This window comes from Tasmannia lanceolata, unplaced genomic scaffold (assembly GCF_043159265.1).
Source record: "Tasmannia lanceolata isolate RefF3 unplaced genomic scaffold, GAP_Taslan_0.1 ptg000004l, whole genome shotgun sequence".
Lineage (NCBI taxonomy): Eukaryota > Viridiplantae > Streptophyta > Magnoliopsida > Canellales > Winteraceae > Tasmannia > Tasmannia lanceolata.
Window position 1 is genome coordinate 9,936,666 of NW_027518681.1, and position 15,172 is coordinate 9,951,837.

Consider the following 15,172-nt stretch of genomic DNA (forward strand, 5'->3'; position numbering starts at 1 on the left):
CCCACATATAGAACAGAGCAAATTCTAAATAAGCTTTATGAAATTAAATTACATAATTAGAATGATGGGAAAACCAAATAATCTCCAAGAGAAGAAATAAAGAATAGTCAAAGCATCATTGAATTAGCAAAAATCAATTGAACAAGCTCAAAAAATAAATGAAGTAACAGAAACTCAGAAAAAAAATTACTATCAGTAACGATCAATAGAACAAGGCATTCTTCTTGACTAAAAAGATAGCATATTGAAATGATCATCCGAAAACAGTAACATGTCAGCATAGCTGTCAACCCATGACTTGATTTCTTAATTTTATGACTCGTGACTCGACTCGTCTCATTACTCATAAGAGTTTTTGACAAGAACAGAAATTTAGTTGAAAAAAAGATATAATTATATATCAAAAGATGAAACATATAAAAAAAATAACTCAATAGCACATAGATAAAGCACTGAGCCAAAAATATCTATCTATCCATCTATCTATAAAATATATTAAACATGTAACTTTCCAAATGTCATTCGCCTTTTCCAGAAAAAAAATTTCCTAGAAAGTATTTTCATCCACACCATGTTTTGAACTTTTGATGGGGTGGGGCCCATATTCTATACCCAAGAATAGCATGGGCAGGGTCCACTATTTTACACTTGATCCAGTGAGCCCACCAACTCTATCCAAACCCATGCATATATCGTGGGACCAACTATTTTACAAATCATGCTATGATGGGGTGGCACCCAATATTTAATGACCATGCCTAGGATGGGTGGGGCCCATCGTCTATACCCAAACCAATGCAGAAGGTGGGGCCCACCATTTTACCCCTAATGTTATTAACGAGGTTGGGTCAACCGTCCCTACCCAAACCTATGCATTTGATTGGAGCGCACCATTTTACATCTCATGTTTTAATGGCGTGGGACCCACCATTTTACACTCATGCATAGCATGGGACTAAATACTAGTAAGTAACTATATGCTGTAACTTACATGCACAAAATGATTAAGTTCTAAGTTCCAACTTCCAAGTTTTCAACCATCAAAACAAGAAAGCCCAGGCCCAGCGACTGGACTCGTATGAGTCTTATTTTTTCAAGTCGACTTGCAGCGACTCGTAAGAGTCTTCAACAGAGGCGAGTCACCCATGCGACTCGCCTCAAAAGCCCAGTGACCCGACTCGACTCGAGAGTTGACTCATACGACTCGTGAGTTTGACAACTATGCATGTCATGGTTAAGTTACATGCAAACAAGAAAATATCAGGCAGGCATTCAAAACCCTTGTCAAACTTCGTAACCTGCCATGTGATGCAAGTAAAGTTCATGAACAAGCTCACAATTCAGCAAATATGATTCGAGAGAAGAGGAAGGTCCACATAGATCCCAACATAGGCCGGAGGGACACGGAAACATCATGCCAATGTCAATAATGTGCCCTCCAGAGTTTCGTTCATCACAAAAATTAGCTAACATAAATATGACAATTTATGGTATTGTTTTTTTTTCAGACAAATTTAAGAAGGTTTGGTGGATGTTATGCAATGAAAACAGGAAAAGTGTTTTTATGAATGGTAACACGAATAGTGTTTATAGGACACCAACTTGTAATACACTTTCTATTTTATTTTAGGCTGCTCTAAGATAGAAATTAGGCATTTTTAATGATATTCTTTTATCAATGGAGAACTTAGCCTTTATTTTAGCTTTGATGTAAAGACTGAAATTGATCTTATAAATATCGTTAGGAATAAACCAGGTTTTAATGTATTATGGGTAAAAGGCCAAAGATGTAGTTCGACAGGATCAACTGCCAAATGACAGATCACTCAATTGTTTGGTAAGGAATGTAGAAAATTTTGGTTCTCTTTCAATTGTTCCTCTCGATTTTATTAGAATTCTTATGTTATCCTTCAGTTATCTATGTAGAATTAAACATATTAAGTATGATTAAATGTAGTTATTAGAAGTAAAGACCGACCGTAGGTCGGGCAAGATTGGTTCATATCCCCTTCTAATCTAGTAACAAGAGAATGTACTCTACCTCGGAGATGTATGGTTTTACAGAGCCAGGGTTTTACCCTTATTTGATCATGTTTTGATCAAATCTATTGTTGTTTCCTCCAACATTTTTTTTAGTTAAGTTGGGATTGAACCCACCCAACCTCGAGGTTGTAGGACAAAGCTTTAGACCAATTAAGCTAGAAGCTCAATCTCTATAGCATTGTTTGTGAAAATCTATTGGATTTTTGTGCGATTATTCAATTATCTAGCAATTTTTTTAATGTATGGTGGATTCCCAAAGGTTTACTTGCATTAAGACATAAGAGAAAGTTTGATTCAAGACATAGTTTGAGGATACAAGATGGCATCAAAGAAGGCTATAGATCCACATGAAAGGCTGGATCAATTGGAGAAAATTTTCCAAAGGTATCACCAAGGCTAGATTGACTCTTGTCGATTGTAGATTCACCACGTGAAGGGAAACTTGAGGATGAAGATGATGCTAATAGATTTGAATGATGGGCATACTGATATCAACCCTTTTTCATCTATGTGAGGCTCCGATAAGTGAAGTTCAAGGTCGAGATCATGATGATGGAGATCGACGACAAAGCTATGGTGAGGATCAATTTGTTCGAACGCAAGAACGGAAGCGTGAGTTATGACTTGAAAATAAATTTATAAATACCCAAATTCAATGCTAAGTTGCATGTAGAGGATTTTCTACTCAAATCATAGACGAGATGATTCTCTTACTAAATACCAAAAAGGAGAGGCCTTAATAATTCAAACGACATTGTTATCACCTTCAAAGATCATCAATGAAGAGGCATGGGAGTGATAAAATATATTTATTTTGGACAAGAGGTATCTCAGGAGAAGTATGTAATTTTATTATTTATGAAGCATCTTCAACAAAACATCGTTTCAAGGGAGATGAAAGTATGATCAGAATTACCACTTATTTTCTATGAAGAATGGAGGAAAAAAGAACACTTTTTTCAAATGAAGATTTTAAAGTTAAACCCAAGCTTTGTAAGGAGAAGATTTTTTATCATAATCTGCAAAAAAAAAAAAAAAAATCAATGATGGGTATTGTAGACGCCCGGCACCACAGGTATGTTCAAGCAAGACCCCTTCGTAAACCTCTAGTATTATTCTAGAAAGCTAATTTCAAGCTTTCCAAGAATTTTGATTCTTGAGAACAAGGAGTTTGATCCGATCTCAAAAATCAGTAAATTAAATTCGAAAATTTTAAACTTTTTTCAAGAATGATGGGAGGCATTTAAAATGGTCAGAAAGAAGAAAACAAGAAATTTGACTTTTTTGGTATCAATGTCAAGCTTGAAGGAAAATTAAATATTGATAACTTCCTAATGCTTGATTGATGCTAGCTTTGAGAAATTAACGTTACAACTTTCATGAATCGAGAGGTAAATATAGAAGAGCAAGGCTACAATCAAAGGCATATCCGCATATGGTTTTCAAAAGATCACTTGTGAAACTTGTACTATAAGCTGTTGGCAATTGAAGATGCAGACTTGAGGGTAAGTTTCCCCATCCTAAAGAGAACTGATGCAAACAAAGTTAATGAAGCCAGCTCATAATTCAGCAAAGATGATTCAAGAGAAGTGGGCCGACAAAGATCCAAAGTAGCTCGAGAAGAATGGAAGCAACATTCAGACATTAGTAGCAGCCCCACAAAGCTCTGTTCATCACGAGAATCAGCAAAAATAGATATGATAATTTGTGATGCTTTATAGTGATTTTTATTTCTTTTGTGCAAAGTTTAAGAAGGTTTTGGTGCGTCCTGTCACCTGTGTAATGAAAATGTGACCAATGCTTTAGGATTGCAACATATAATTTACATTGATTTTAGTGATTTTTATTTATCTTTTCTGTGAAGTTCAAGAAGATTTTGGTGGGCCCTATGTAATGAAAACACGAGCAGTGCTTTTAGGATTGCAACATGTAGTACTCTTACAAGACCTAATATTACTAATGCAATAGATCAAGTTTGTCAGTTCATATATGATCCTAGGGAAGAAAATTTACAAGCAACAAAGAGGATCGTGAGGTACACCATGAGAATTCTTGACCATGGTTTCATATTCTGCAGAAACCAACATGAAGCGACCGAAATGTTGTTGTTTCCATCCCCACGAAAACGATACCGAAACTGAAATGAATATCGAAACCAATTTCGTAAATGCATTAGTGGTACTATATCATTGTCTGTTATATAATTATATTTATATGAATTGCATGTGAAAATGTGATTTAAGTACTATGTATAAATATTTATATGAATTCCATGTGAAATGCGGGATGTGCTGAATTATTAGACATGCGTTGTCGCACATGTCACTAGGTGTTCGATGCTATTAAATCATTATGGAAGGTTGCCCTGCTTAAGTGAGGGTTTTTAAGCCTGTATTTATGCTTATTCAAGCAAGTCCTGAAGTTTAATCTTAAAATTCTATCATTTGAATATGTTTCCATACATTTCTGTGATTTTACAGGATTTCCACCAAATTTTCCAACTGAAACGAAACAATTCTGTTTCAGTGTCGATCAAAACTGAAATTGAAATCGATATTTAAAACCTTGTTCTTGCCTATGGATTGTTTGATGGAACTAGTGGGAATATAGGGGCAAAAGTAGGTTCGGACTTCTGACTTCTTATTGTTATTGTTTGTTGATTAGTTTTGAATGAAGGAAAGGAAAATTGGATGAGATAGAAATGATGAAGCAAAGGTAATTGAGATTTGAAAGAAGAGAGAAGGTAGGGTTTTCAAAGAGGAGATAAAGGAGAAATATATCTAGGGTATGAAGGAGAAAGAGAAAGAGAGATTCAAAAGTACCTTTTGATGGCTTAAATGCTAATGTTTGACTTGGACCTTGTTAGCTCTGACACCATGTAAAATGTGATTCAATCATTGCCATTCAAAAAAATGTGATTCAATCATAGAGCTCATCACTTAAGTAGAAGATTAGATAGAAGATGGGGAAAAAAACAAGTCGTCGGAGACAGAAGTTAAATCTATTCTCATTATATTCATATTGTAGTTTAGACTATTTTTTGTACAACTAAACAAAAGACTCGTATACACGTACAGTCACTTAGCTTGCAAGAATGCTTATAAACCTTATTTTTAACATAGTGAAACACAAGTTAATCAAAATTAGTGTAGTCCACTACTCCGATATGGAAATCTGAAAAATAAGTCAATTTTTTCCTAAATCATAGGTTATTACTGTTAACCAAATATTGATGAGAAGCAATCAAAAATTGTGCAAAAACACTAGATGAAACTTTACTAATATGCCATTAAATTAAGTGGTTTACCATGATGAAACTTATAAAGCAGCAAATTTTGATCATCTCGGCCTAACTCAAGGCAATCTAATGCAACTTCCACAGTTGACAAGTAGTTCAAGCTCAAATAAATATAGCATGGTAACCAACAGATATGTGATGATTTAAAAATATACCTGCTGCTTGTATTCTCCTTCACCATTTAAGGTAAAAAATATCTCAAACAGTGGAACACCAGGTGAAGCTGTAGCAAGCTGCCTGAGAAGAGTAGAAGTAAGTACAAGGACATACAATTTAAACAAATGTGTCCCACAAACATTAGCATCATATGGAGCACAGAGGCTCACTGGACAACTTGTAAACTGATAAATACCAATCGCTTCTATGCAGCAGAAATTTCAGAAACTCAAATTTGGACCAGCAATTAGAAGTTCTAAGTAGGGTGATGATAAATTTCCACCCCCCCTAAGGATGATTCGCACCCCTTTTCACGTTAACTGTGGCAGACTTTAACGCTTTTTGATGTGTAAAAGGGTTGCGAATCATCCTACATGGGGTGCGAATTTATCATTTCCATTTAAGTATCCATAAGCAAGAAATTGAACTAGAAATTTGTGCTTACAAGCAAGAAATTGAACAAACAATTTGTGCTTACAACGAGATGTCATCTGTTATAAGCAAAACAAAAGTAAGAGACAATAAATTAAAATATTTAAATTCAGAATTGAAATTAAATATGGTAAGGCTAAAAATTAGAAGGACAAAAGGTAAGAAAAGTATGCATTACTCATTAGATAGTTCGTGTATATCGGAAAAGCTTAGCCTTACTGATGCAGCAAAGCAGAGCAACAGATCTGGTCTCAAAGATAAATAGAACACCCAGAGAGAGAGAGAGAGAGAGAGAAGTTGAAATCACGGTGTTGATACTATTCATACAGCTTCTTCGGGCAGAAAAAAAAAATTTTGATAAGCCTTCTTGGAGCAGAAAATCCCCCTCACAAATTTCAATTAGGTCAGAAACTGTCCTCTTTACAGCACAGTCCCCCTTTAAATAATTAACAAACCCTAAAAAACAATCTAAACCCTTGAACCTGTAAGCACAAAGGTTCAACCCTTCGAATTTCCATCTTGTTTTTATGATTCCAAACACAAGTAATTTAGTGTTACTAATAGGGGTGAGCATTATTCGGTTAAAACCGAATAACCGAACCAAACCGAACTGAATTGGTCGGTTTGGTTTTTTTCTTTTCGGTTCGGTTTCGGGTTTTTTTTTCTGGAAATTCAGTTATTCGGTTTCGGTTTTCTCAACAACAAAAAAATTTGGTTAACCGAATAACCGAAATTATGGAGGAAAACCTTTTTTTTCCAAAAAAAAGTGCTATATGTGCACTCCGTAGGATGATCAAAACCGTCCATTTGATTGATCACAACTTAATTAGGTTGTGCTCAAAAAATCATTTCGATCAGATGATCCTAGCCCTCCGATCCAAACCGAGATTTTGATTTTTTTCCTTCTTTTTCTCCCACAATTCGGTTATTAGGTTATAATCGAATAACCGAATTTTTATTCGGTTCGGTTTCGGTTTGGTTTCGGATAATTTCGGTTACCAAATTTCGGTCTATTCGGTTCAGTTTAAACCGAATAACCACCCCTAGTTACTAATGATTTCAATTGTCCAAAGTGAAGGGAGCTTAGATCAAGGTATTGGATCAATCAATGGAGTATCAATCAAGCCTGTAAGAAGTCAAGAAGATCCAAGGGCTCAAAGACTTGAAGTATAAAAGATAAAATTGAAGATCATTGAAGTTTCAAGTTAAATTAGAATATAAATGTCGAATCATAGCTTAGGTGCTTTAGAGGCTCAAAGGGAAGTAAAATAAGGTTCCTAATAATGTAATAGTATAAGGCAAAGACCATGGACCAATAGCTCAAAAGAAAGGAAAGAATGGAAAAACAAAGTGTTGGAAAAATGTGCCGGGCGGTCGACCATGGGTAGGCCGGTAGACCGAGGTGCGGTTGACCGAGAACCCACAGAAAAAAGTGTGCCGCCATTGACCGGGAGCGGAGGTCAACCGAGAGCGACAAAAGTGCTATTTTTAATAGAATAGCGGTAAGTTTAAACTAGCCGTTGGGGGAGCCCAAAATGAGCCTCGGGGGAAGCAGAGTGTGTGTTGCGGTCAACCGTGAGCTGCAGTCTACCGAGAGCGATAGAAGTGATATTTTTAAGAGCATAATGGCTAGTTTATACTTTATAGCCGTTGGTGGAGCCCAAAATGGCTAGTTTTGTCCCCCAAGCCTATATAAGGGCTCCCTAACCCTTTAATCTCAATGTTATTCCCTAACCCTTGTAAAGGCATTTGTTTTCTTCTTTCTTCATTAATACTTTGTAATTGGCGAGTGCTCAAAGATGCGTAGCCATCTCCAAAGGCAAGTGTTGGGAGACACGGCAACCTTCTCCGTCGACAAGTGGTGAGGCGGGTTGGGTGCAACTCGGGTCGGGTTGAGGCCAACCGAAACCCAACCCGAGTTACAATTTGACCAGCCCTAACCAGACCCGAGTCTCAACCCGACCCAGCCCATGTAAAAGAATTCCCAACCCGACCCGAGTTACAAAAAATAAAATAGAAAATCAAAAAAACAGACAAAAAAAGGGGTCTAGGGGGCTAGGCTGCCTCGGCCAGGCATTAGGCGTGAGCAGGGGTACTGTTCCCGGCCGAAGGCATTGCCGTTGGTTAGAACGGGCTCATTGTGGAAGGGATCCTAGCACACCTCTCTTATATGTCCGCATGGAGAACAGGAAGGTCCTCTTTTATTGGGATATCTCGTCAAGCCGATACTTTTCTGCTGGAAAATCCTAGCTCCAGACAAAATCTCGATCACTCAATGAAAAAACACAACCCTAAGTCACATGAACTTGTAAAGGAGAGAAGAACCTCATCCAAATCGCTGCTTCCAATGAAATAATCCATCAAAATCCCCTGCCGGAAATCACAACTGCTCGATCTTTTAACTGCTTTGTTGCTGAAAATAAGCAAAACAAAGTTCCAGAGGGTGAGAAGAAGATGACGATGAGCATTTGCGCAAGAAAGCTTTTGGATCTATAACGACCCAATTTCTGCATCAGGTCGCTAAGGCTCTGTTCACTTGTTTTCCTGGGAAAGGAAAAGAAAATGTTTCCCGGGAATCTGACGTGGCATTAGGAAAAGAAATCCAGGGAATCTGTGCAGGAAAAGGTTTCCCTGAACTGTTTCTGAACTGTTCACTTGCGAAGGAAAAGGTTTCCAGGGAAACTGCTTGCCCTTCTTTTTGCACTAGTTTTCCAGGGAAACGAAATCCGTGTGTTTTTGGTCGGAAATGAAATCCCTAAAGGGGGGGGGAATGGGCTTTTCCATGTCATTTTTTGACTTATTGCAGAAATTCCACATGTGTAATTCTATTTTCCCTGGAAAGCGAGTGAACACCAGAATTCTGTCTTGTCAAGGTCTTGTCAAGGAAAAAAGAGGTTGTTTTCCAGGGATTTGCTTTCCAGGGAACACAAGTGAACAGAGCCTAAGGGAAAAAAACAAATAAAATACAAGGGAAAAAAAATTATTCATAATACATGAGAAGCATTCAAATAAAAGAACTAACATGAGTAATCTTATTCCATAAAGTTTAAAGGTCCATTACATCTATTCACCCACCCTAAACAAAATGTCTAAATCCATAATTAAATGTCCAACTCAACTCAAATAATTAAATTTTCAAACTCATGGCATGACGACATTGTCGTTCCCAAAACCTATTGCTCACTCCCCGTCCTACTGCGGTTAAAAGTTATTCATCTGCAAAGGCACCGTCTTCTTCCTCTTCTACGTTACTTGGGAGAGGCAATGGAGTCAGAAAACTGAACAAGATCCTATAATAGCTCGTAAAATAATTAGCAGTTTAATAAGATTGTATTATAAGCAGGTCTATACACAGACAGATACGAAATCAAGCATGAACATGGATATGAGAATCGCTAAGAGAAACATATACGATATTCAAAAGACATAAAAAAATAAGAAAGGATATCATCCAGAACATGAAAAATGATATAACTAAGCATAACAAAAGAATTGTAAATCCAAAGATCTCATCTCATGAATTATTTCAAAGAAAATCAACATATGTATATATAGTGTTATAATTTTTTCTCTTGTATCTCACATACTGCTGCATGTGAAAAGTTTACTATATATATACTATGTATTTATATAGGCCGTAGTATTACCGAAGTAATCTGTCACACTGATATACATATGGCAATGAATCAACACAAATCAATTTCAAATTTTACTTGTGAGATGGAAACATGTACTAAGAAGAATATGCATATCACAGAACTATAATATCAAACCATTAAAATGTTTTTTATAAAATGAGTCAACTATCACTTGCCTTGAGTCCCTTCGTGATTGTAAGGACGAGGAGAAAAAGTTTCTACGACTAAATCGGGAAGATACATGTTCAAATTACATATCAATAGTTTCATTCACTCAAGTAATAGAAATTCTTTTTTTAACTACCTTATTTAACCTATTAAATTATTGAGTAAAGTCCATTTTAATCGTGGCGTCGTTTGGGGGATTTTCGATTTCATAGGTTTTTGCGCGATTTGGTTATTAAAGGAACTAATATTTATCACCCTTATACACTCCTATAATTTCAATAATAAACATACATAAGTGATGATAGCACTACCATGTTTTCATAATCTCTCTAAAGCACCCCGTCTTTTAATTGGTTGTGGGTTAATGAGGACCTTTGGTCGGATATTTTTTGAATTGGTTAAATGGTTGATGTAAATATCAAAACTACCATGGTGTGGATATTATTTCCCTAAACCATAAGTGATTAGCAAAACCATTAAAAAAAAGAGAAAGCCTCACACCATATTTTTAATAACTGCCCAAATCTAGGATTATCCTTCCTTGGGAGCTTTTTTAGATTGGTAATATCTTTATTGTTGACACTTAATGTAGTTAAAAACAACATGGTTTAGTGTTATTATTAAAATCATACGAGTGTATAGGGATGATAAATATTAGTTCCTCTAATAACCAAATCGCGCAAAAACCTATGAAATCGAAAATCTCCCAAACGACGCCATGATTAAAATGGGATTTACCTAATTAATTTAATAGGTTAAATAAGTTAGTTAAAACAAGAATTTCTATTACTTGAGTAAATGACACTATTGATGTGTAATTTGAACAGAAAATCTTCATGATTCAGTCGTAGAGATTTTTTCTCCTTGTCCTTACAATCACGAAGGGACTCAAGGCAAGTAATAGTTCACTCATTTTATAAAAGCATTTTTATGGTTTGATATTACAGTTCAGTGACATGCATATTCTTCGTAGTACATGTTTCTATCTCACGAGTAAAATTTGAAACTGATTTCTGTTGATTCATGGCCATATGTATATTAGTGTCTTACAGTATTACTAATATTACGGCCTATATATATGCATAGTATATATATAGTAAACTTTCTACATGCGGCAGTATATGAGATAAAAGAAATATATATATAACACTATATATACATGAGAAATGATATATCCGCCCCTTTTGATAACCAGGAACACCCCCTGTCAGTGTATCAATGACTAAAGAGGGGCAATTGTACTTATGTCAGAAGAATTCAATTCCCCTGATTGCCACAAACACTGACAGGGGGTGTTCATGGTGATCAAAAGGGGCGAATATATCACTTCCTTATATACATATGTTGATTTTCTTTGAAATAATTCATGAGATGAGATCTTCGAATTCACAATTCTTTTGCCATGTTGTCTTTCATCCATGGGATGTTCGCTTTATTAGTTATATCATTTGCCATGTTCTGGATGATATCCTTTCTTATTTTTTTATGTCTTTCGATTATCGTATATGTTTCTCTTAGCGATTCCCATATCCATGTTCATCCTTGATTTCATGGTTGTCTGTGCATGAACCTGATTATAATACAATCTCATTAAACTACTAATTATTTTTATAAGGCTATTATAGGATCATGTTCAGTTTTCAGACTCTTTTGCCTCTCCCAGGTAACGTAGAACAGGAAGAAGACGGAGTCTTTGCAAATGAACAACTTTGAACCACAGTAGGACGGGGAGTGAGCAAAAAGTTTTGGGAACGACAATGTCGTCATCCCACAAGTTTGAAAATTTTAGTTATTTGAATTTAGTTTGACATTTAGTTATGGATTTAGGCATTTTGTTTAAGGCGGTTGAACAGATGTAATAGACCTTTAAATTTTATGTAATAATATTGCTCATTTTAATTCTTTTATTTGAATGCTTCTCATGTGTTATGAATAAAAAAAAATTCCTTGTATTTTTATTTGTCTTTTTCACGTAGTGATCCGATGCAAAAATTGGGTCATTGCAGATCTGTTTGTGTAAAATGAGAAAATATGGTCATGTATTGGGTTCAAAAGAGTCGTCATTCAAGGGAGAAAACCAGTGGTATTCTCTTTTGAGTTGTAAGTGCTTTTAGCCTTTTATGAGTAGCTTTTATTACATTATTAACTGGCCACTCCCTGCCCAAGGAAGCGCATGTCTCGAGGTGTATGTCAGCTACAAGAAAAGATAGTTTAAGTAAGAAAAATAATAACTTTAAATAAAAAACAAAAAAGGCTAAATTTCGGGTTCTGCCTCGGGTTCGGGTGGTGCGTCAATCGTAACCCGATCCTAGCGTTTTCCAACCCAACCCGAGTTAAAATCGAGTTGAACCCAACCCAAGTTGCACCCCTAAAGATTGGGTATTAGTGTAGCCATCAAGAAGACAAACTTGGTGGAGTGGAGTAGCTCCGGGTTTTGACCGAACTATAAATCCCGGTCCACTCTATTCTCTCTATCTATCTTTTAATTGTGCATCTTGGTTTGTCTTTATTTGCATTTCATGCTTATTTTGTTCTTTGGATTAAGTTGATTAATCAATCTATTGAAAAGAGAGAGAAAAATTAAACCCAATTCACCCCCCCCCCCCCCTCTTCTCGGGTTGCCAAACGAGGGCCACATAGTATTTTCAGAACCCTTTCTAATCTCATCCGTACAAACCTTCTTAAATGATTAACAAAACTAAAATAAACTTAAAAAGAATAGACCTCACCAACTTATAACTCAAAAGTTCACTTAAGTTACAAGGTGATGGTCCCCACCAATTTAAGTCACTTAAAACCACGGTTTTGAATTTCGGTTTCGGCTAAAATTTCGAAGTTATTCGAAACCGAAATTTCGGCCGAAATTAGGTACTGGCGGACGAAATCCCAGATTTTTAGGACGAAATTTTGCGATTTCGGTAATTTCGTTCGAAATTTATTAACGTAATAAAAAATTGTTATTTTATTATAGATTTCGATGAAATTAATGAGATTTCTGAAATTTCGGTACCTTTTCGTTTCGGTCCCCACCGAAATCCGAAATTTCAGTCGAAATTTAAAACCATGCTTAAAACCTATGAACTAAAATGAAACCTAATCTCCCATACAGAAATTAAACGAAACTACTACTACTACTTCATGAGTATCATATCCGCTACGACATCACTTGTTGATGGTACCTCGCTCCTTCATCCAACGGGGGGGGTGTCGGGTCAGTTGCCCCTTATCCCAGTCTCCCCTTCATCTTGTTTCTTCCTAATCTCTCTATCAACCTTGTGTCAGTAGGCAGCACTACTAAAGCGTTAAAGTGTTAAACTACGTAACCATATTTTTCCCATAGCCATATTTTTCCGTTCACATTGTGTTTTCTACGACCTCCAAATAAAGAGGACAAATTAGTCGAGGTTATGAGCAAGTGAAGATAGCCTCCATGACCAACAGTTGAGGCATACAACAGACTTTCACCTACATCGAGATAAAGATGTGACACATTAGTATCAGTGGCATTCTCATTTCAAGTCTTTGTTCCAACTATACCTGGTTCTTTTAGAATGTCCAACTTTTTTCTGAAGGTAATAAAAAAACATAACATTGAACCCCAAAAGAAGTCTCAGGCATCATTAAGTTGCTATTCATTCCAATTCTAATAAGGGATGCGACACTTCTGTTTTCTCTTATTCTCTCTAGCATGCATGTGTGGCATGTGTTAGTTTGACTTGACCCATTTACATCTCCTCTTGGGTACGGGCATCTTGTTTCATCCACAGATGACTTTTCATGTACAGCATGGGCAGCTGAAACTCTGAGATTTGATAGAAAACAAAGACAAGATTTCTAGTACCTTCAAACTGCTCCATTTGTGCACAAGAAAATCAATTAAGGACTAATATTAAAGTCTTGAAATCTGAAAATAGAGGAGATTCAATCACCAATGATCTTTGGAATTGCTAGCAGGAACATGAGATTAACTGCCAAGTCCCCTCCCTCCGAATCCTAAATAGAATGGGGCAGAATAAAAGGAGGAATTTCCACGTAACTCTGGCCTCTTGACAGAAATGAAGGTAAAAAGATTTTTTGGTTTTGAGTAAATCCCTCCTGATACTTATACATTGCATGCCTACTTGGATCCTTGGAGGAGATCTGCTATTTAGGTTTCGAAACAAATTTCAATGATGTGTTCGAATCTTTTAAAACATTTTTGGCTGCTTCCCTATTACTCAAGCAGATTAATAACATAACCACTTCCCTATCACTCGAGACAACATACAAAAGTCTTTAACTATTTTTAGTTACAAAGTTGAAGTATATATATTCAAAATGTGTAAAAATAAAAAATCAAATGATGCGAAGAAGAGACACATAAAACGCTATTGCATTTGTAACCCGGGATGTACTCAATCAGTTACTATATCCTCGAGAAATTCTCCCTCGCTGTTTTCTTCAAAACCATTAAGTTTATCACACCTGCATCCCTGCCAATGTGAAGTACAACCTCAGTGGTTCTTTTGAAATGGAGAACCACTGAGGTTATATTTCATTGATTCTGATACAAGTTACAAGAAGCCTACTTCTTCATTCTTAAGAATCGTTTATGCAAAGGGTCACCTCATAAAAAACGCAAACTAGCTCCAAAAGCAACACTGAAGCATGTGATTGTGATCATTCTAAAAAAAACATCTGATTGTGAACTTACCGGGAATTATAACTTCTTGCCACATATCTTCCATGCTCTGCACTTATATGGATAAGTCGACCATAAGGATCAGTTGAATCTTCTGATATGCCAGCCCACCATCCTACCTGCAAGCATATCAAAAAGGTTCAGGAAAGAAAGGTGGTGGTCTGGTCACCATAATTAAAGATCAAATTACATTCACAAAAGTCAAATTATCTTCGAAAAAAATGGAAAAAACAACTATAAAGTAAGAACATTATGCAGTATTTCAGTTTTACAAAAGAAGACATGCCGATTACGGACAGAAACAATACCCAATACATAGTACATGAACATAGTTTATGGTGCCAGCTCCAATCAAGACATTATAACAGTATTCCTACAACGACTATTAGCTTTGTAAACTTTTTTTCTAAAGATCTGATCACACTTTTGAATGCTAAAAGCAGCTGCCTTGCTTGGATTGGAAGTGTCACCCATCATAACTCACCAAAATACATCTTATGCATACTAAACTGGAAAACAGAGCAAATGTGAACCGTCACGTGCACATCGTATTGGAAGACTGAAACAACAAGCAGATGAAATAAAAAAAATGAAATATCCAATGCATCCATTCCAATGAAACTGTCGTACACAAACTGCTGACATGCACTTTCTACACTAGAGAGCAGGTGACATGCCAATCATTTTAGGGTGAATTAAAATTAGAATATATGATGGGGGCCATCCATGCAAGAAATCCAACAGGAAGATCATTTT

General features: G+C 36.1%; 1 protein-coding gene across 1 annotated transcript in view; it reads right to left on the bottom strand.

Annotated features, from left to right (window-relative positions):
* Window positions 1-15,172, bottom strand: part of EX1 (UvrB/UvrC domain protein (DUF3506)) — a 29,021-nt gene that overhangs the window by 6,635 nt on the left and 7,214 nt on the right. Inside the window, exons 4-5 of the mRNA XM_077378011.1 lie at window positions 14,429-14,535; window positions 5,497-5,578 (exon numbers count right to left, since the gene is read on the bottom strand). Coding sequence (XP_077234126.1) covers window positions 5,497-5,578; window positions 14,429-14,535 — 189 coding nt within the window. The remainder of the gene's footprint in view (window positions 1-5,496; window positions 5,579-14,428; window positions 14,536-15,172) is intronic.